Consider the following 22,486-nt stretch of genomic DNA (forward strand, 5'->3'; position numbering starts at 1 on the left):
GTCACACCATGACGTGTAACCATAATCAGAACTTGCAAATTGGGTGAAAAAAATCTGACTGCTGTTCTTCTTGGCTTTTGTAAGACTGCCAGGTCCAGATTTTCTAGACAGATCTAGTCCACTCAGTGAGAGTTCAGGAAAGAATGAGTTCAGAAAATGCCCAGTTATATGGAAACAAGTATGAACCACATACTTAGCTCATATGGCAACACCATGAGTTACAAAACTGTAACGTTTACTTAAGAAATTCCATACAACAGAAGTAAAAACCCCCAACCTTCTCCAACTATTTATATCTTAACTATTCTAGCAATTAAACAGTTTATCATCAAACACCAGTAATTTATTTTACAGCACCTTTATTTTCTGTATTTCCTTCACAATTCTGAAGTGATTGGAAGAGAAAGCTTTTATGTAAGCTGATAACTTTAAAGAATAATGCCCCTAAGTAAAGAAATGCTTCACATTTTCATATGTATCAGTTACGTAAAGAATATTCTAAGACATAATTCAAATTCAAGTCAATAAGTCAGAATCTTATAATAAAACAAATCAGCTTGCAAATACAAACAGTATTATGGATGAAGAATTAAAATCCCTTGGCCACCACCACAACAGTGAACCGCAATTTATGATGACATGAAGTTTAGTACCTGCACCAGGAAAAAACTATTAGTAACCATAAAATAATTCAGCTTTATTTAATAAAATCCTTTTATATTCTTACTGTTCCAAGAAATGCAGAAACAAACATTTCCCGATTTTCTTTCATGCCAAATAGGAACATGTAGCAAAGGTTTTCTTTTTCACTTGCCTTTAGCAAGTTAGGGTAAATGCTGGACATACATTTTGAACATTGCTATGTATTGTGATATACCAATACTGTCTTTCTGGTTATAGTAAAACAGTAGCACCATCTACTGGTCCAGGACTTCCTTTCAAACTTTCGAAAAAGCTGTGGAGAGTGATCCAGCCAAAATGATGCAAAACGCCACTGAGAGTAACACATAGTTTTTCAGTCCCTGGATAGTCAAAGGGAGAGAAAAAGAAAAATATCATATTGTCATAACAGATGCCACTTCACCAAAAAAAAGTAAAATAAAGAACTAGAGTTTCATTTATGACAAAATTAATAAATCAATTATATGAAATGGAAATTTTATACTATTTATACATTTCATATAATGTCGGAAACATATTTGCCATTCTAAACAGTTTAATACACTATGATGTCATACACTTGGTAAAATATTCACAAAATGAATTAATCAATTTTTAAAAGTATTTTTAAATGACTTTGTTTATTTTCAGATTATTTCCAAGCAGTGAGTACTTATGCAGAGACTATTCTAAAATGCATGAAAAGGATGAAAGATTTAAGAGCCACAAAGATTTGGATAATGAACATGATTGTCTTCTAGTGTGGTGCAACATTAACCTGCAGTGCAGCAGAGGGAGAAAGACGGAGAGAGAGAGAGAGAGAGAGAAAGAAAGAAAACTTCTAGTTCCTGATCCAAGGATGCCAAATGCATTTTACACACTCACCAAAAATACTGGGAAAGATGATCTCTAATGGCTAATTAGGTGCCAATGGATTCTTGACAGATTAGCTAAGGGAACCTGAGGAATGCTTCACCTTCCAATAGAAAAAAATTATTTCTACCATATATGTTAACATCCAGTAGAGTAAATTAACCTGTCCTAGGCAATCACTGCCATATCAGTTTAGGAATTTCTACATTATATTGTAATTTGCAAGGCCAACTAACCTTGGCCTCATTTTTTGGTCCTTTGGTGAATATAACCCTAAAAATCTAATCTACTTGTCTATGTGATTATTAGGACAACTACTCATTCCCTTGTCCCCACTGAAAGAACTGGCACAAATAAAGACTTTTCAGATTGTACTTGGCATCCTGCCTCCTGGACCTCTTACAGTCTTCACTTACTCCCACTACTGCTCATAAAGTTATGGAATTCAAATCTTCATTCCTGTAAAAATTGTTCACAGTTATTAATCTTTCCTAAAAAACTTAGTATTGCATGGTATGACTTTCAGGTTCATAATGCAATACTAGCAAGGAGGAGAAATCTAAGAGAGACAGCTGTATACAAAGCCATGCTGTTCCTATAGCTAGAGACAAGCAAGAGTGTCTAGGTAAGAAACCTAATAAAATTACCTTGATTTCCTTAAATACGAGGACTCCCCACACTGCAGCAACAAGGCCAGGACCCTAAAAATAAGATTAATTCGTACATTACAGCACTTCACTAAAATGTGCCACCTTCTCATTATCGTTCTCAGGGTAGTTGAATTTTTGTCTGGATAACAAATATAGGCCCTTCCATTCCATATAATTACACCACTCATAGCAAAAGCATTAACACCACTGAAATATTTATGAAGACACAATAAAATCTCCAAGAACGGCTTAAAGAGGTAAGAGACTGATTTTTTTTTCACAGAAGGTACAATTTCTTTCTAAATTACACTGTGGAGTCTGCACTGGTTGTTATACATTCTTATAGTGGGCTCCAAATAATATGCCTCACTTTAGTCCAAACTACAGTCCACAATGTCAGCACATTTCAGGGGATTCTTTAGGTTTATTGGCAGCTACCAATGTTATTGCTAACATTTCCTTCATTAGCATGACTAACTAGCTGGACATAGTTTGATTTTATCACTCAGTATGACATCAAGAGACTGGAACACAAATGTATTTCCTGAATAGCAAGCTAGGCAGATAGGTCATGAAAACTACTGCTTATCTGTAATGTTGTTGTACAGACTTCCTAGCTAACAGTGAACAGTGATACACAACAATAATTTCCAGGCACTCCTGGTAATACAGTTTTTCCCCTGTGGGAGCAATGATCTGAACTCTCATGACTGATTAGAAAATATTTTCTGAATATGAAGCGAAAAATGGCTCTGTTAATGCTTCCGCTGCTCTCAGAAACACTTGACCGATGTTTGGACAGTGATCTTCTTCTCTCCCTCTTCAGTACAGCTGATAGGACATAGATTCAGGCCAGCAGGAAACAGTGTCTCATGCTGAATGTGTTTGTGGGTGCTGTTTCCTAGTGGAATTGCCAACTCTTCTTTGAATAATAGCTAGGGTGTTATTTAACTTCCTAGATAATGTGCGCTGCAAGAGGAATGCATTTTTTAAATAAAACAAATTGTTAAAGGGATGTGATAAACAGCTGTCTGAAATTCGCTCTAGGATGAAGTAAAGCAGCAGTTGTGAACCTGTGGTCCAGACAGGCAGCTTCCATCAGTGCTGTCCTTACATTTTTCATTTTGTGAATTTATATCCTTGCCCTTTAGGCATACTGATAACTAAGTTACTAAAGCTGCTTTTCCAGTAATCCTTAAATTTCTAATTAGAATGATCCCAAGTCTTTCACTATATACCGCAGAGTTTATTCCGATTTACTGCATCTTGAGGCAAAGCTTAATCCCTATTAATGTTGTTTCATTAGTTTGCTTCTAAAATACAGCTGTTCAGCAAAACTTTGGTTTTGATATTTATGATCTCTCATTTGCCAGAAGTTATCCACATTTGCAGCACCATCTCACACACTGGCAAGAGAGTAACGGCAAAGTTGATTTTCACCTAGTGATGGAATTTGTGAAGCTTCTGGAAATTAACAGTGCTTTAAAGGTACAGTATCATAAACAGGAATAAACCAGACAAAACAGGCCAACCTATTTCTCCCTTATTTGCATAAGAACATTATTTTCAGCAATACATAATTTGTTCTGTGTGTTTAAGAACTGTAAAAAGAAAAAAAATACCTGACTCAATTAATCACAATGACTGCTAGAGAATGAAAATCACAAATGAAAACATCCAGAACAAAAGGTACTTGCTGGGATTAAAGCACAAAATGTTTCTTCTTTTAATCACTTCAGTTTACTATTTAATATTGATTTAGTTCTGGTTACAGAGCTTTGGCTTTTATGTAACCTAAAGACTTACACTTTCAATTCTTATGTTTTTTTATGCTTGGCATCAACCAAGATGGTGCTTGTAACAGTCATGTATGTTCCTAAAAAAGCAAAGGCTAGTAGAAGAGGCAATGTATACTCTTGATTGAAATGCTCTAGACATGTCATAATTTCAACTTAGTTCCACATTTGGGGAAAACAAAACAAAACCTTCACTTTTAATTTTAGTCCCAGACTTTATTTTTTCTGTACTTACTGCTGTAATTATTGGAAAGCTGACCACAGCACTGAGGTAGTGATTGGCTATGAACCAGCAGCAATTGGCTATTGCCCAAAGCACACCAGAAACAAAGCCTAGAAAAATAAATCCCAATCAAAAAAACATATACAGCAAGGTACAGACAGCAATTTGTGGAATGCTTATCTTTACAGCATAATACACAAACTGTATGTATGTATTTTAGTATGTTAGCTGCGTTAACAAGCTGGCTCTGATAATGTAAAGCAAAGCTCAAGGGATAAAATCAGCTACTCCAACTAAAGTAGCAAATTAATTAGAGTTCACAATTTTCTGTGCAATGTGCTCTCTACTCTGACAGGCAGTTTTTGAAAATTTGCCATATGCAATGTGATTTTGTTCTAATTTCAGATTAGAACAAAATTTATCATTGTTCCCTACCCTTAATTAATTAACCTAAAGAAGTGATATTCCAAAAGAGACAAAAAGTCAAATTAAGAGACTTGAAAGGCAAACTACAATTCCAACACATAGGTTGAACTAATCACTGCAAAATGGTCAGAAGACGTTAACGGAAATTAATTGCTAAACACCGGTCATACCTGGCAATATGGCTTGAGGATAAACATTAGGTTTATTTTTCCTGATTGCACAATAGATCAAAAAGTAGATCGTACTTGTAAGAAATATTCCACTGAAGTGTGCAAAAACATAATCTAAATCTGAAAGAAAAATTACAAAATTACATTAGTCTAAAACACAAGTTACGAATTTTATCTCAGTTTATTTCATTGATACTATTGACACAGACGAAACACATAAAGTGCTACTGATAACAACTCAAATTCTATTGTGATTGTGATGAACACAGCTGCCAGTGAGACTGCAGATGGATTTGGTCAATCACACATACATTAAATATGAATTAACTGCTGTATTGACCCTAGCATTTATCATAAGCTTTTATGCATTAGTCAAACTACTGAATTAATTTATTAAAAACTTAAGAAAATCCTCAGGTGAGGCTACAAAACTGGGGTGGGAATTTACATAATTATATCCTCTCCTGATCATCTACATGTATATTCCTGTATATAGCCTTATTTCTTTTCTGTACCTTTAAGGGAAAGACAACTGCACATACTGTGTAAGCTAAACATGACAGAGTTTCATCCTTTTTTTTAATCTTGAAGAACATATCACAGTTTTGATCACCACAATCATTAACAATAATAAATCCTTTATGCACTTGGTACTGCTAAAGAGTATTTCCCACATGGTAAAGCAGAAGCACATAGCAAGGTGATCTCTATCTCATTAATGTTGTAAATCCTCCCCAGAAAAGGCAGCTATAGTAAGGATACCATCTGTTTTGTCTAGCTGTGGAATATATAAGTTGCAGTATTCAAGAGAATTGTATGTGACATAAACAATTTCTTAATGACAACACTATGCAGTTTCAGCAATGCTTTGCTCTTAATCTGCAGCTGGTATTACCTGACAGACTTTACACTAAAGCTTAAGCAACATGTTTCTGCAGAAATGTTCTTTAAAATTGGCAAATAGGCTTACGTTAAAAGGTTTCAATTTAAAAAACAACGTTTTAATTATTTATGTTGTTATATATACCTTCTGCTCATCGGTTATGACCAACCTTCTCTTCAACCTTTATTGGTGTACCAATTTGGCAACTGGTACAGCTTGTGCCATTGTTTACCTCATGATCCAGGCATATGAACTTTGTATTTTGAAAGCGCTAGCTATGTTTCAGAAGGCATTAAATACTATGAGTTCAGTATGGTATCCTCTGGGCTGTCACGCACTGTTCTCTTAATGGTGTAACTTACGTAGGGGAGAAGGGGGTGCTAGTACTACGATTATGGCAACATATAACATAGTGCAGAACTGATAAGATGTCATGGTATATTTCCAGGCATATAAAGAATTTCACTCTATGCCTTTACAAAAGCAGGAGACCACAACTTACTGATGAAATAAAATAGAAGTGATATATCAGCCTTTACCAAATTGACTTGCTCCTGTGTACATAGTTTCATTTCTTCTTCCATGGTCCTTAATGTAAAGTACTGGTACAAAACTGGAACCGTAGAGTATTCCAGCTACTACAGCCAGGCTACATCCTCTTTAAAAAGAGCAAAAATCAGAGAAAATAAATTAGCATTAATTAGGGAAGTAGACACTACACTTAAGTTAAAGACTGTATATCATGTGAAAATTGGTAACAACACAATAAAAATAACACATTTTTGCAAACTTTTATCTTCTAGTGTAGAAACTGTTCAATGCAGTAACTTAGTTATTCTATGCTTTGTGGCCAAGTACACAGACAATTCCTTCCCCAAGAGCCCACAGGCTAGATTAATGACCGCAGAAATCAACTAACTAGGATTTCCTAAAAGCAGGCCTAGGAGAAAACCAATAAAAGTATAATTAAAATGCTCTCTGCCTCACTGTTGCAGCCTATATATTCTTTATAGCTATTTCCAGGTTCATTGCCTCTTTAATCTCCCCCTTCTCCACCTCCACACTGCTGTGTTCTTGGCTGTCTCCACTCCCCACACTGGCCCCTTGCCAGCTGCTGCTTCCACCTTCAGAGCATTTCTGCTGTTTCTGTGCCATGCTGCTATGCCTTCTCCAGATGTATTTGCTTGGAAACCACAGCTGGCAGCACAGGCTCCTTCTATCTTGGAGTGCTAATCAACCAGCTGACAAAAAATGAGCTCTGTAATTACTTAGCTGCTATTTACTTTGCAAACGTTGTTGTTCTTTTGTAATAGTAATTAATACTTATTTGATAAGGTAAAGCACACCCAACAGTGTGAAGAAAATAATCTAATAAATTGAGCAGCTACTCACATATAGATTTGCACACTATACTAGTACTTTTAAAACTGTTCTTAATGCACGACTGTGGTAAGAAAACCACGGGACACAATTTCTGCCCTTACTCTGTGTTCAACTACTTTCTCTTTGGCCTGCACCAGTAAAAAAACCTGTTAATAACTTACATGAGTCTTTTTTTTGCTGGAGAAAGTCTGTTCACCCATGAATCATCAGAGGTATCTTCAGAAACATTAATAGACTGCAAAAAAACCAAGAGTTTTCACTCAGGTGTTTTGTTTTGTTTGTGTTTTTTTTTTTTTTAATTATTTTTTTTGTATTTTGTGTTTTTTTTTTTTTTTTTTAATCTCAAACATTGTATTAAACAGAACATTTTTGGTCTAATAAACTAAAAATGGGAGGAGAAACAATAGGAATTCACAGAAATACTCTGAAGGAGAAATGTATGTTTTTTAAAATAACAAAACATTAATTGGATTTACCTAGCTCAAAATTTACAAGTTTGGATATGGATTATGGGATACTACGTAATAGTGCACGCACTAGCATGTTTCTTAAATCTGTATGCAGGTATATCTGACTTTCAAAACTCAGCCTTACTTAAATTTGATAAATTATTTAATCTTTAGATTTTATTTATTATGTGTGTTTAGCCTTCTGTTGATAGCTCTGGTGTTACTATCAGAATATTAGGACTACTTGCAAGCAGGGAAATTAACATCCCTGTCTGCAGCATAAAGAAACTGCAATGTCCCTTTATTCTCATCCTGCAACCAGACTGTCTTCTGTGATTTGCTCTGGTACACTGAAGCCTCCAGTGAGCACTGAGCACAGCCAGAACACTCTGAGGGGCTCTCTGGTCACGTACCAGTTGCGTTCTGACGCATCACTGACCTACAGGAGTAAGGTACAATGGTAGTAGGAGCCTACTCTTCTCCAGCTTTTGTTGCACACTTCAGGCTCCCAAAGGAGCGACAGTCAATCTGGTACCCCTCCTTGGCCTCCAAACTGTGCCATCACTGATGCTGAGAATCAGCAACTCTTGACAGTCTTCTGGTTCTGTCATGAGGCAAAAATCTAGTGGACAAGAGTTATATACCTTGTTTCCTTCCATCTAATCATCCTCCTAGTTTTACAGTTAAGTTTTAATTAAAATTGCTTCTTCTTCTCAGATAGGAAAGTAATACACTCTGTCTATAACTTCTGTCATAATGAAAAAGGACTTCTAAGCCATTTAAAACTGATAATACAGAAAAAGCACTTGGGAAAACCTTTTATGTTGCTCACATTTGACCAGATATACAAGATACACAAATTAAATACAATCAATGTCTGTCAATATAGTTTTATGTAGCCTACTACAAATCCTAGCAAATCTGGTTAACATCAAGTAATTTTTTTTGTTTCTAAATGGATATGTACTTTTGATGCTGTTAAAACATACTGTAGAGTACTTACATTTTCTCTCAGTAAAGGTGTGCTTTCTGATGAGGATGAAGAACTCTGGACTTCAGTTTTTATAAAAAGAAATATGACAGCACTCAGAAGAGAAAAATACAGCAGTAAATACCATGTCAGCTCATAAGGACATACATTTAGTGTTCAGAGACAAAAGGTATATTTGGAGGCATATTACTTTATTTTCATTACTGCCACAGAATCACTTGAATATATTTTTAAAATGCAATTGCTTTTAACAGTCTTAAAAAACAACTTAAGTGGAGTAAGTACATAAATTGGTCTTTGTATTACTTGATAGATCTCCTGTGTAACGGGACTGAAATGTTTCCTGTTTACAGTGTGTAGTTACAAGTACAAGCTAACACCAGTTGCTCTAGTAAACGGTGCCCTTTTGTACTAAACCACATATACAATGGAATACCTGCATGAACTCTCCTATATTAAACCTGCACAGAATTGGCTCTGTGCTCAAGGAAAAATGTTAGTTTTCAGTATTCTATCATATATGAGTGAAGGAACACTGGCCTCATGCTAATGTGGAAGGAGAAGGGGTATTGCTCAGTGGTGCTTCACCTCACTAAGTGAATAAAATGAAGACGAAAGGGTAACATGACTACTTGTACCCCTAGCTCTAGTAGTCAGGTAAATACGTGTAATCAGAGCTGTCAGGATCTGGGGTTTTTTATTTTTATGCAAGACATTTTAATGATTTAGGAATTCCTTCTCATATCTGTAAACAGAATGTTTTATTTGAAGAGTGATTCATCTCCTGCTGAAGGAATATAGATATAAAAGGATGTCAGCTTCCTCCAGAGGGACCAGGCTAACACGCACAGGTTCCACACAGGAGGCTAAATGAAATACATGATTCTGAACAATGCAGAGCAACATACACAGGCTTTGTGCAGCCTGCCAGCAAAACATGTTTGGTCAGGAACTTTTTCCCTGTTGATCACTTCTCCACCATATTTTTGAATCAGGCAGGAAGCAGGTGGTGAGCTGTACCAGTTCATGAGGCAGGAACAGCAGTAATGCTACTATTTTGCAAGTACCTCACAAAATCATGTGCTACATGTAAAGGCAATGGGTAAAAGCTGAGGACTCTTAGGAAAGAGGAAGACTGGATGCAAAATTCATGAATTTAAGGCAGCAGCTCTCTCCTAGCAGTCAAGAACGCCTCCAGTATCTCCATGTTCTTAACAACTTACTTTCCTAAAGGCACTACATGCACCTGCTGCTGAGCATACTTACGGCAAGGCTACTGCCCCTGGGATTCAGGACCACCTTTATGTTCTTAGAAATACCTGCCTGGCCACCCAGCTGGAAAGCAAGAACACTGCTACATAAAAAAGAGCCCCCATTCCTCTCTGTTTGGACCAAATGTGCACTCATACAAATAATAAACAAAAAATAAGAGTAGAAGTCCTGAAGATCCCAAAGGAAGCCACTATTTGGAGCTGTTTTAGGCGTGGCTTAAGTTAGAAGACAGCTATTAAGGACAAGAGATAATGCAAAACCTCTGGCTTTTCACGGACCTCGAAGGACCTGGGAGGGTGTCCCGTGGCATATTCTACAGTTAAGAGGAAGGATTTGTACCCCTGACTGAGCGAAGCCAGATCAGAAGTCTCACAGAGGTTTTCTCACCAAGAAGTCCTAGTCAGTTTTTCCTCTCACAAAATTTGGTGCAAGTGAACCATTTGAGTAACCGAGCTAGAGATGGCATCACTGCTTTGCATTGGATAGGCCTACCAGCATAAAAACGTATTTCCATGTTTCTGAATAAGCATTTCACCACTGTACCGGATACCATGTGTGTGTCTATTCTGAAATATAACACTGACCAGCTAGGTATGGATATCTCATGATTTCTGCAGCAAATTGATTTGCAAAAAATACTTCAATACATTTTCCCTCTGTTTAAATTGTGTGGTTATTAAATATATATTTTACACTACAGAAATTATAAGAATGAATTTTTACCTTACTAGTGAAAGTCCAGCTCCAATATAATTCAAGATTGGTCTTGATACCTCTTCTGGGTCAATTCCAAACCAACCAAACCTGAAATATTTAACCAGTTTCACTCAGCTGCACTGACTGCATACAAACAGTTAAATCATAACCCAGTCTTGGAAATCTTTCCTCATGTAAATAATTCTGCTTTAAGTTTATATTTGCAATATTGGTTCAGTTCTTCAGTTGACTTGCAAAAAGCTATGTCTAATTCACAAAAATGATCTTTAAACTCATGTAATTTGCATTTTTTTTAATCTGGGTATTTAAAAATTGAAGTAAATTTAAATTATTTTATCAGTTCATGCTGTAGGAAAACAAGCAAACAAACAGTGTACTAGTTTTACACGAACAAATACATTATTTATTCACTCAATTATGTTAATGGTCTGCAATGAGCATTCTTCTTGCTATTGAGACAGAGGAAGCACAAAAAGATAAAATAATTATCCTGAGTACTTTCTACTGAGAGGGAAAAAGACTTTATACATTTGATAAATCCACTTCCTTGGCAGTTATTAATGAAGAACTGGCAACATTAATTATGTATGACTTATGACTTGAACATACCTTGAACTGGCCCAACCTGTCAGCAGATTAAAAGAAGCCCATATCAAAAGACCAAGAGCTAAGCCAACAGTTTTAACAATAGGGACAACTGTAACATTGCCTGAAATTAAAAAAAAAAAAACAAAAAAACAAGTTCAAAAACTAGACTGTGACCTTGTATGTTTTTGCTTTATATTCTGTGACTGTTCAGAAAGCAAAGAAATGTGGGCAATCACGAGGTGATAGGAAAAAGTAGTTTTTAAAAATCAATACATTAAATGTGGACTTTTCTTTGACACCATTTTTAAAGTTATCTTTGGTGTGAATTTGCTGCTTATAAAATAAGCATAATAAAATAATATTTGCTATAAGGGTATAGCTCAATGAATACTGAGACTTTAAAAAGGCAAACAACTACCATATAACTACTGCCTTATATATGGAAAAGTTTTTATCACTTTTTTTTTTTTTAATGAAGAGTTAGGATTACTTTGTGTTTCAAGAAATAGAATCTCTTTAGCCTTACCTGTAGCCCACACAAAACCCCCAACCATAGCAAGAGGCCAAAACCGGGGACAATTCTGGATTAAATTGACCACCAAAGAAACGATCCATATGGAAGCACAGAGAATCCATTGGAAGAACATGCCTATGGAAAAATCAGACGCACACAACAAAGAACTTGTAGAATACTGCACGTGTGAATCTATTAACATACTATGTTTTAGATAAAATAGTAAAAAATATTAAAAAAACTTGAAAGCTGGCTACCTCCTTCGTGAAATTCAGGGAACAATGTTACAATATATTCAAGACGTATATATTCCAAGTAGGAAACAAAAGGTATTGTTTCCTCTTACTGAGTCATCAGATAAAAGTATAAAAATTTGGTTTTGATTGTTTTTATGTTAGGTTCACAACTGGAAGGCAATACTTCAAAGTCCAACAGCTTTTACAGTATAAATAACACTGTATTTGAGAACCCCCAGAAGGGTAGAAGGACTTTTCACCTTCTGTTGTGAAATGCTTATGAAATGCACATCATCACTGTTAGAGGGCATAACAACACATAAAAAGGCTCTTCTAAAAATCTGCCATACCCTGAATCAATACACAATTGCTTTATACCCTAAAAAAAGCAAAGAAAAATAAAACATGCTCTGTGGATTACGGCTGTGATATTTATAATTCTAGCTATAAAAATTCTCATATTTGCTGGTAAAATATTATTCCTGTTAGCAAAAATACTGAAACCAACATAAGAATACAAATAACTTTACCGTCACCAGTATCAAATTTCTTAACAGGCACAAAGTTTGTCCCAAACAGAAGGACAGCTACTGTGGAAGAGACAAAGCCAATAGCTAGATCTGTTCCATTGCTGATGTTAAAGGCACTGGAAGCTTTCCCGATGTTCATCTTTGCTCTGAAGGTGCTGCTTTTTCTGGAGTCGTTTTCCTCAGGGTCCTGACAGATTCTGAAACCAGAGAGTGGATTAAACAGGTGGAGTATTAAAAAATATCAACCCGGTTCAGAAAACTGCAACTTTAATGACCTTACTTATCAATCTCACAAAAGCTGGAAAGAACTGCCAAGCATGCTGTGGAATCCCATGAAAAGCTGCATGAATCAAATAACTTAAGAATGTGTGCATTAAAAAATCATTATTGTGTGTTTCATAATCAGCTTCAAAGGAAAACATGTCTGAAAACACACAACGTGACTGTAGAGATGCACTCAAAGGTTACGAGGGCTTGAATCTGTGAGGGCTATGGGAAGCCATGATGCTTTAGGGAGAGGCTCTGTTGGAATATTCCTTATTCCTGTAGCCAAACTGGGTTCACACTGGCGTGTGTAAAACACCAGGGGTTAGACAAAATCTTAATTGGCAGAAGAAGCTATAGCAATTTGCAGCCCCATTGCCTAGAAGTCAGGAACAGGCACAAATATCCTATAGATGCCACGGTAGTATCAATATATGATCATAAGGTAACCACAGAGATTGCTCTAGCTGATACAAAATGTGAATAAAGGTTCATTTTTCCCATGGGGAACCAAGGGAGAAGCTGCCTTTAAAGATTCTTCATTCATTCCACATAACTATAATGAGAAAGGCAAAGATTTTTTTAATCCCATAATACCTTCCTTTATTTGTTGGCTGTGTTTGTTTTTTTCCAGTAGGAGATTCATCTTGAGGTGATACTCAACAGAAGTACCACATAAACACTTTTGATTACGACTTTGACAGAAAAGGTGGCTCTGAGAACAAATACAATAGCATGACCTTTGCATACATAATCTTAACACCACACTCAAAAGACTACATGTAAGAAAAGTCTTTGGAAATTTAACTTCAAATGGCAACAGGATACTTAACAGGCTGTAAGGATAAAGGGGCATATTTATAGAGATAGGCATGCAATCCTGTTGTCACAGTAATGCTATTTACACCAAATCAAATGACATCCTAACACAGTTTGACATTCCCCAGTGCAGCCGAACTAGTTCCTGTTTGAGGGAAAAAAGCTGAAATAGGATGGTGGAAATTTTGCCAAGTCTTGTAAGGGGCGCTGTTTTTACTATACTCTCTGCAAAAAAGTAAGAGCTGAGCTGCTGCATGTTTGTTCATCTTATTTTACCTTCCAGTCTTACCTTCTTTGGAGTCCTTAAGACACTGAGAACTGTATCTGCTGAGGTCGTGCTTTTATCTACAGCTTCAGCAGGGCCATCGGTGTTCACTGAAATTAATTATTTGCATCAACAAGTGAAAAGTCCAATCCTGCAAGTAATATAACCACTTAGTGCCTATAATTTTTTCTCCTTGCAAGGTGTCAGTATATTTTTAATTTGAGTACCTAGGAAAAACACCGATGATATTCAGAGGACACCATGAAGGTACACTGGCACAGGCATTTCCATTTGTCTTATTTTTTGTCCTTTACTATTAATCTTTCTTGCCTACTTAAAGGACAAGCTCCTCCAGGAAGTTTTCACTGTATTTAAGACTTTTCTATAAAGTATGTTTTGCCTGAGACCTGTAGACACTGAGCAGTCCAAATAATAATGCTGAGATTTCTTCAAAGACTGACTTCACAGGCTAAGAAACACTGTGACACCATAAGAATAGGTTAAGATAGATAAAGGCTCACATCAGTTATCTGCATTCCATTCAGCCTTGATTCACTGAGTGAATACATTTTATTCATGTAGTGGACAATTAAAGCACAACAGCTGGGTTTTGCACAGGAAGAACTTCATGCCATTAAGCTGATTACACTGCACCTCTATGAATGCAGAACTCAGTAGTCTTTAAGCAAATAAGTCATTATGCAGGTCAAAATACTAAGAACCTTTCAAATTTAAAATATTTCATCAGCCTTTTTTTATTTTGTTACAGATAATTGTTACTTTAAAATATTTCAGTTTTGTAGCTACTAAGAAAAAAATCTGTATGTTGTAGGGCAATATACTTTGCTGTCTGCTTGTTATCTTCCAAAAATCTCTATATTGTACACACGGAAGACTTGCACAATCAGAGAACCAGAATTACTATGCCAAAAATGGAAAGGAAACACAACTTCCAATTAACCAAGGAAGAGTATGCTTCATTCAGACTGGTTAAAACTCTGTAACCTTCCAAAGTGTGGGGCACTTAGCTTGGAAGGGACTTCTGGGGGTCATGTAGTTCAACTCCCTGCTTAAAGCAATACTGTCATTGAAGTCAGAGGAGGTTACTCCAGGCCTTGTTTGGTTGAGCTTTCTCTTGAGGGCTTTAATATGGAGTTAAAAGTTTGGTCTGAAATTTACCCAAATTTGGAGCTAAGTTACTCTACAATTGCATGATCCAATGTCAAGGGCGAACAATGAACTGGCACACAGCATTGACTATACTCTTTTGCACATGCCAACACATACTGTGCACATCAGAGTTTCAGAGAGTTCACCAAAAGCCTGTTCTCTTCAGTCCTAGGTATTGCCAGATTGACTTGCAACACATGTGCCTCTTAACGTAACTACCAAGTGCCACACCAGAAGCACTTGTTGAAACTGCTCAGATATTAGAACATAGTGGTTGTGCCAGAAACTCAGAGACAACTGAAATTCTATTAAGGAAGATTTTTTTTTTCCACTAAGTAGCCCTTACTGAAGGGCACATTGGGGTTTCCAAGCTGCAGAGGAATTATTATGGAATTTTGTTGGCACACATTGCCCTTATCCAAACAAGCTCACTGGTGTACTTCACTGGAAGGCTGTGCTCTGTATTTTCACTGTTTCCTCAGAAACACTCCACCATTTTCTTCCTTCACACAGACTGAACGAGTTTTGATGCTCACTTAAGGCAACAGCAACTCATTGCTACAGCCTCTGTAGGCAGGCATGAAAACAAGAAGCCTGGCCTTGAGAGCTTCCATCCCAAGATAGATCCAGACTGTTGTCCAGGTCAGAAACAATCTGTCTGCGCAAACTGAATGGGTGTTTTTAGAGGCTGCACGCCACATTGACTATTTGCCTGTTTTGCCTATCACCTACTTGCTATTAAGGGTGGAAACTTTCATCCTTATTTTAGGAGCCTGCTATCAGTACCGAGGTGGCTCAGAGCGACGTCCCCAGGCAACATGGCGACTCCTGACTACCTGCCAGAGTAATGTTTCTTCACTTCCCTAGGATAAACGCCTTTGAAAGACGTTCTTCCGGCAATATTTTCGGCAAGGGGTATCACACAAGTTAAAACGCGCAGCCGAGCTCTCGGCATAGGCGGATGTTGCTTCTACCGACGCCAACACGCCCGGGCTCCCGCAGGCAGGCCCCGGCCCGCAGACGAGCAGGCCCAGCCCTCAGCCAAGGCCGCCGCTGGAGGCAGCGCCAGCCGGCCGGGCAGCCCAGCCGCTCGGCAGCGCACCGACAGGACACTGAAGCAGACTCTCCGGCCGGACACCTCCCCTTCCCCCGAGCCCTGTCCCCGGCGGACCGCCGCGCTGGGTTTCACGGCGCTCCCCTCCCGTTGCTGGTGGGGCAGGAGGCGGCCGGGGATGGGCCCACACCACTCGATCCCCCACCCGGGCCTTCCTGCAGCCCCGGCCGCGCCGCGCTGCCGCTGCCCACCCCCCTTGGCCCCAGCCCCGCCGCGCTGCTCACGCACACGCCTCCCCGGCTGCTCCAGCCTCCCGCCCGAGCCTGCGCCTCCCGCTGCACCGCCCCCCGGCCCGGATCCTCCCCGGCCGCTGCCCCGGCCGGGGGGAACACGGAGCCGAGCAGGCGGAGGGTGAAGCGGATCTCCGCGCCCCTCTCGCCCGCCTTTCCCTTGCGGCCGGCGCTCCCGGGCTGCGGCGCAGAGCCGGCGGGCCGAAGGGCTCTCCCGGAGTGCCGGCTGCCGGCCCGGCGGGGAGGATCGTCACGGTGCCCGGCGGGCGTTTTGGGGGAGGCAGGCACGGGGCTGCGCTGCTGCCCTGTGTGCACAGCAAGGCGCGAAAGCTCCCCGCCGGGTCAGGGCATCGCGGCTGGGCTGAGGCTTTATCTTTCCTAAGCACAAGAATTACCACCTTTGCTCTGGGAAATCCCCGCATTGTTCAACCACCAAAACCGAGTGGGAAAAGAAAAAAAAAAAAAAAAGAGTTTCGCAATTTCCCTGTAGGAGTTTAACCCAGGCCATTTAAAGCCCAGACTGTTAGTCAGCATGTTTAGTCATGAAGCAAACATTTCTCTCTGTCCTCTTGCAGTACTGTTTACAGATGGCAGCCCAAATGGATCTTCTTACTAACACAGAAGTAATGCTTCGTGTTCTGCAAATCAAACCTGCATTACCCTTAATAAGGACATGAGGTTTTTCTCTGGAGAATAATCTCTCGGTCCCATTGACCTGGTAAAGCCAGGAGTGCAGCATTTATCAATCATTTTAACATAAACGTCTGCCCGTGTGATGCATGGAGAGATGAACTGCAGAATGTCTCTATGGAAACAGTTTAGCTATAGTGCATCCAAGAAGAACAACATCCCTTATGATAATCATAAATGCGGCCTGGAAAAAAAGAAGTGCCTTTTATTCTAAAGGCAATATAAGTCTACATGTTACATTAATTTCTTCAGAAAAAAAATATTAAGAATAATGTTAATCTTTTACACTGAATTGTCTGCACATAGACTGCAAGACCACAAACAATAAGGAGCCAAGCCTGAAACTATTGTCCCTTCAAGTGTCCAGGGACAAAGAGGAGTGTTGAGTTTTGGCTTCAGACAAATCTTGATATTGAAGAAAATATTTTCCAAAAGTTCTGTCTCTGCTTTCCTTTGGAAGAATGAATCTCAGAGAAGGCGTCAATAATCACTTCTCATTACTGTCTGTATCCCACTTGAACTGATACTCACCTATTCCCACTTAATCTATTCCTCACTATTTCTTCAAACCATGCTGGTTTCAGACCATTGTTTTTCTCAGTAACACAATAGTTGAAATGAGTTGATGGTATGAATGAAACACCTCAAATAAGGACAGATTCAGATTAATTCATTTGTACTGTTTAGTTTTATTGAAATAGTAAGTTTGTTGGAGATTAAATTTGTATGGGAAAGGAAGCCCATGAATGCACAGTGTTTGCTAAAGTGAAAAATGGCAACATTCATATTTCAAAGCCTTCTATGAATAAAACAAGGGTCCACTTAAAGAGTGTCTTTTGTTGCGAAATGCCCTTCAAACCAGCACAGACAATATTTTGTTATTTGCTGAATCAAAGCAACTTCTGCAGTCATAACTACAGTGGGAACAGCCGAATTAATACATCTTGGAAAACTAAAGAAATAAGCATCTTTAAATGCCACATCTCTTAAAGCTGAAATGACTGAGTGGAGCAAAAAGAAGAATTAGATGAAGAAATAAGAAATGCATTGTTTTAAAATACAAATCGTTATTTATGAAAACTGACACCCAGTCTAGCATTTTGGAGGGTGACACACTAGCTGTTAGGTAGCTTTTTGTATTAATAACGATATTGTATCACTGTGTTGTAAAAGACTTTTTTTCTATTTTTCTTTAGTTCTCCAGGTGCAGTATTCACCATCCTGAGAGGCTGTCCTTAGTTGAGAAGAAGGAAAATTACCTATGAAGGAAGTTGTAGAAAATTAGTATGAATAATAATTCAGATGGGAAGGAAGAAGCTGTACTTGGTAGGATTTAGAAGGATTTGAAGGTGAAAGGCTGTAGGAGATTGCATAGCAGAGGATGTGTAAACCCTGTGGACAGGAGGTTTTGAGAACTTTCTGGTGCATTAGTGAATTTTTGCTATTTCCTGGAAAATGGGTTACTGTTGTCTTGCCATCTTCAGTGATTTGAAAATGGAGCAGAGCATTGAAATAACTGGATGGTGCTCTTTGGGGTTGCCAGCACAAGGCCAGGCACAGGAGTTTGTGACTGGTGGTCATTTGCTCAGTCCACCCGTCTCCTGCAGAAGGATGCTGCTGCTCAGGGATGCTGCTCGCACTGCCAGAGACTGCTGCCCACCAGCTGCTTCGGAGTCTGTATCTTGTCCAGCGTCATCAGCAGCACCCTGATGACAGTGCTTCCCACAAAGAGAAGTTGATCTGTTTTCCTCTACAAATGCGAGTACAGGTGCCGGTGAATTTCAGAAGTTAAACAAGAAAAAGAAGAAAATAATTGCAAGTCTGCAGTTCAGCTATTCACTTATATTTTCAAACTATACCTATGAATGACAAGGTGTCATGGAGGTACCCTGAGGTTAGTTTAAGGGACAACAGGGTCCAAAACAACTTTTATTAAACCGGTGAGAAACAGGGTTTTAGCACTCCAAAGTGACTTAAATAAAGGTTCGGTTATCAGTTGAGGAAAATTATTAAAGGGCAGCAACTAATACAACAGGCGGTCCACAGTGTGCATGCACGTGGCTTCACCCAAAACAATGCTGGAGCCGGCCCTGAGTCCGAGACGAATACACACTTGCCTGAACATGGTGTGGGATTATTTTTAAAGAGATACACGTACTTGTAGTGAATACGGAAAGTGTACACTCGCGATTCCATGAGGGTAAATTTATAGTACACTCGCAATCCTGCAAGGGTTAATTTACTTACACGTGCAAGTGTGCACGGAATACTACACGTGCTTATGTGGAAGCACAGGAGGAAAATACACTCGCAATTGTGCGAGGAAATAATTTAAACACGTGCTCGTACTGAGCACGGAAAGTTACACGTGCAAATGTGCACGGAATATTACACGTGCTTATGTGGAAACACGGGAGGAAAATACACTCGCGATTGTGCGAGGAAATAATTTATACACGTGCTTGTATTGAGCACGGAAAGTTACATGTGCAATTGTGCACGGAAAGTAAGCGTGCAAATGTGCACGAAAAGTACATGTGCTTTTATTAAGCACGGAAAGTAAGCGTGCAAATGTGCACGGAAAGCTACACGTGCAAATGTGCACGGAAGGAAAATACACCCACGATTCTGCAAGGATTAATTTTACACGTGCTCATATGGAGCACGGAAAGTTACACATGCATATGTGCACGAAAGGTATAAATATACTCACAGTCCTGCGAGAAGTTTTACTCACAGCCGTGGCAGCAAGGCAAGCGGAGTCCCCATCCCAGGGGGGGCTCTCGGCAGCAGCATCTTGCTCGTGCTCCGAGAGACCCGCGACAATGGGCGAAGTCTCGACGAGAATCCCGTTTTTATATTGGCTGATCAGATCTGACTGTAGCCATTCTAGAAGCTTCTCTGCACCCCCACACTGGCTGTGGGTGCCCCTGAAGCCTCCAAATATCCTCCACACTGGCCGCAGGTGCCCAGCGGCTCAGTGGCGCCTCGGCACTCCCTTCTCCTAATGGCCCTGGCCAGGGTGCTCTGGGGCCAAACAAAAGAAGCTGTTAGCCTCAAGTAGCAGAGCGAGAGGGAGATGTGCCTACTCCTTCCATACTGAAGGAGGGAGGGGGAGAGAGGGGGGTTTGCATTCTGCCACACAAGGCCTAGAAAAATCTTTATTGAATTCCCCCCTACTGTTCATTGCTATTCTTCAATATTAGTTTTGATATTCCTGTGTTCCTAAAATTAGGAGGCATAACACTGTCTGTGGAATGTGGGTATATAAAGAAATGACACGATAAGTTGATTTTAATGGATGTAGATAGCAATACCACATATAGAGTTTAGAGTGAGGAATAAATACAGAATCTAACTGACATTATGGGGTAAATATAGGTAGGCAAAGTACAATAACCTAGGCCATAAGTTGGTCAGACAACTAGTATTTTTCAGTCTATTTTAAAAAATTGGTCTTCAGTATTTTATGACCACAGAGGAAGTACCCTTTCATCTCAGTAATACCTTTGAGTGCCCTGCTGCAGCTTTGGGTTGATAATGATTCCAGAAAGAAGAATACTACCCACTTGAAAAAAACCCACATTTTATTTGTTCTTCCTGAAACACAAATAAATGTTTGTTTTCCAAACTAGTCCGTAGCCATTCCTGTCTTATTTATTTTGTGAAATCTAGTAGGGCACAAGAGCTGAAAAAATGAATGTCTCAATATGTTGTTGTTTAAAGATCCAAAACTAGAGGTAAATATCTGCTAAAATAGCAGGATATTGAATCCTATTGAGTTGAATTCCTGTCACCATCCATTCCCAAGAATGTGATGGTGCAACATTTAAAAAATGAGTTAGCCTTTCTGAACATGAAAAATAAAGGAAATATTATTTCTATCGTCACATTTCAAAAGCCTCAGAAAAACTCAGCAGTCCAGACTCTACATCAGTGGGTATACCACATTTTAATTTCAAGGCTATAAATGAAATGCAGAGTGAAGAACAATTCTCCATATCCTTTTATCATTTTTTTCAGATAATATTTTTAAAGTTGCAGTAGGAGCATCATACAGGTTCCAAACTTGAAGAGAAACATCACAGCAAAGGAAAGCTGTAAGCAACTGGAACGGACTGTGTTTTGGCACTGCTTGGCTTTAACACACAGGTCATGGTGCTGTCTACATGTGAGAACTGGGCATTTGAAAACAAGTGTTGCCATGTGGTGCGTTTCCAACTCAAGCAGCTCTGTGCCATTAGCAGTACAAGGTAAAATACCCAAAAATAACTGGTCTGATATTTTGCAGTCACTTTGCACTGCTATTAAGTAAGACATAGGAGACTGTTTTCACTGTGAGCCATGTATGCTGTCAGCTGGTCAAATGGGCTGTGAAGTTGGTAGCTCTCACTAATGACCCTTCATCTTTCAGAGGAACCCTCAAGCATCTAAGGCTGATCTGATAATGTCCATCTCTGCCAGCGTCTTTAAAGTATAAAAGATGGTGAGCATCTTTACTGACTTTACTGATATATTTGTCTGGATCTTTCTGAATTAATCTTTTTTTTCTGGGGTATATCCCTTCAGTCAGATTTGAACTGAAAGAAAAAAGAGAGAAAAGACTTGAATGGCCAGAAAGATTTCTTGCAATCTTTATTCCTCCAAGAAGTCGGATTTTGAAAAAGCAGGTGATATGAAGGCTCTTTTCCTGGTCATGGATATGAATGCTGAAATCCCAACTCGAGAGTACTCATTTTGACAAAAAGTAAAGTGATGGCCAGTGAAAAAAATCCACTTGCAAAGTTTTATAAATTCAGATTGGACCTGTCTGAAACATAAACCAATTTCTTGTGTCTATTCCCCTTAGTATTAATTATGGAGAATATCTCCATTAGCTTTAATTATGCATATTATTATTTTGCACTTGGACTAGGTGAGGAGTCAGAAGTCAGAGCTTTGCCAGTACCTCTCTGTTAACTCTGCACAAGGCCTTTACTTCTCTCTGCCTCAGCTTTTCCATCTGTATAGTGACGATGCTGTGCCTCGTTTGGAAAGCACAAATAGGAAAAACTTCTGAGCTGTTTAATAGCATGCTGATAGCATTTAAAAGGCCACTGTCTCTTTTTCATTTCTCATCACAAGAATTTATGATTCCCAAAGTTCTAAAAATCAGGGGATTGGGAGGGAGGGGGTTTTAAATTAACAAAACAAAAAACAAACAAACAAACAGACCCCAACAACCCCAAATTCCCCAGACAAACAAAACCCCACCCAAACAAAAAACAAAACTCCAGAAACACCACCACAAAGAAAAACAAGAACGAAAACCCCCACAACGTCACAACGAAACAACACCCAAAACCCAAACATGAAGAATAGGAATTTCTTCAGTACATTTATATGCAGTGCACTAGAGGGCTCTCAGGAGTTAGAAATGGATGGAATGTACTTTTGGAAGTCACATACTTCACAGGACTTTTCATTACAGAATTTAAAATAGAAGTTTTGTTGGTGGTGTGTTTTTTTTTTTTTTCTTTTTAATAATGTGAAGTTCATGTAAGTTTATAGCAGTTCATATGCCAACAACCTCT

The 22,486-nt window shown here is 38.9% G+C and overlaps 1 protein-coding gene across 9 annotated transcripts; it reads right to left on the reverse strand.

Moving 5' to 3' along the window:
- Positions 1–342: 342 nt before the first annotated feature.
- On the reverse strand, positions 343–16,666 carry TMEM144 (transmembrane protein 144). 9 transcript variants are annotated; one of them, XR_010472288.1, is made up of 14 exons: positions 16,222–16,421; positions 13,734–13,819; positions 12,362–12,558; positions 11,608–11,730; positions 11,103–11,202; positions 10,500–10,580; positions 8,517–8,598; positions 7,226–7,299; positions 6,221–6,339; positions 4,799–4,918; positions 4,215–4,312; positions 2,181–2,234; positions 1,546–1,636; positions 343–1,022 (listed from the first exon to the last, which is right to left on the reverse strand). XR_010472288.1 is itself a non-coding variant. In XM_021295073.2 (13 exons), exons 3-13 carry the CDS (start codon positions 12,498–12,500, stop codon positions 939–941), a joined length of 1,074 nt encoding a protein of 357 aa, XP_021150748.2. In that variant the 5' UTR covers positions 12,501–12,558; positions 13,734–13,819; positions 16,622–16,666; the 3' UTR covers positions 343–938. The 9 variants fall into 9 exon arrangements, 7 of the variants coding, with proteins under 7 accessions (XP_021150748.2, XP_064917533.1, XP_064917531.1 ...); XR_010472289.1 differs by lacking the exon at positions 4,215–4,312; XM_021295073.2 differs by lacking the exons at positions 1,546–1,636; positions 16,222–16,421 and adding an exon at positions 16,622–16,666.
- Between the last annotated feature and the right edge of the window lie 5,820 nt (positions 16,667–22,486).

The sequence above is a fragment of the Columba livia genome, chromosome 4 (genome assembly GCF_036013475.1).
Source record: "Columba livia isolate bColLiv1 breed racing homer chromosome 4, bColLiv1.pat.W.v2, whole genome shotgun sequence".
Lineage (NCBI taxonomy): Eukaryota > Metazoa > Chordata > Aves > Columbiformes > Columbidae > Columba > Columba livia.

Excerpts from the sequence above, each read along its gene's own strand:
- TMEM144 (XM_021295073.2), bottom strand. The coding sequence starts at position 12,500 with ATGAACATCGGGAAAGCTTCCAGTGCCTTTAACATCAGCAATGGAACA. Across the intron at positions 10,581-11,102 it reads ACAGGTTGGGCCAGTTCAAG|GTTTGGTTGGTTTGGAATTG; the intron begins GTATGTTCAAGT and ends TAAATATTTCAG. Across the intron at positions 4,919-6,220 it reads CACAGGAGCAAGTCAATTTG|ATTTAGATTATGTTTTTGCA; the intron begins GTAAAGGCTGAT and ends TTTTTCTTTCAG.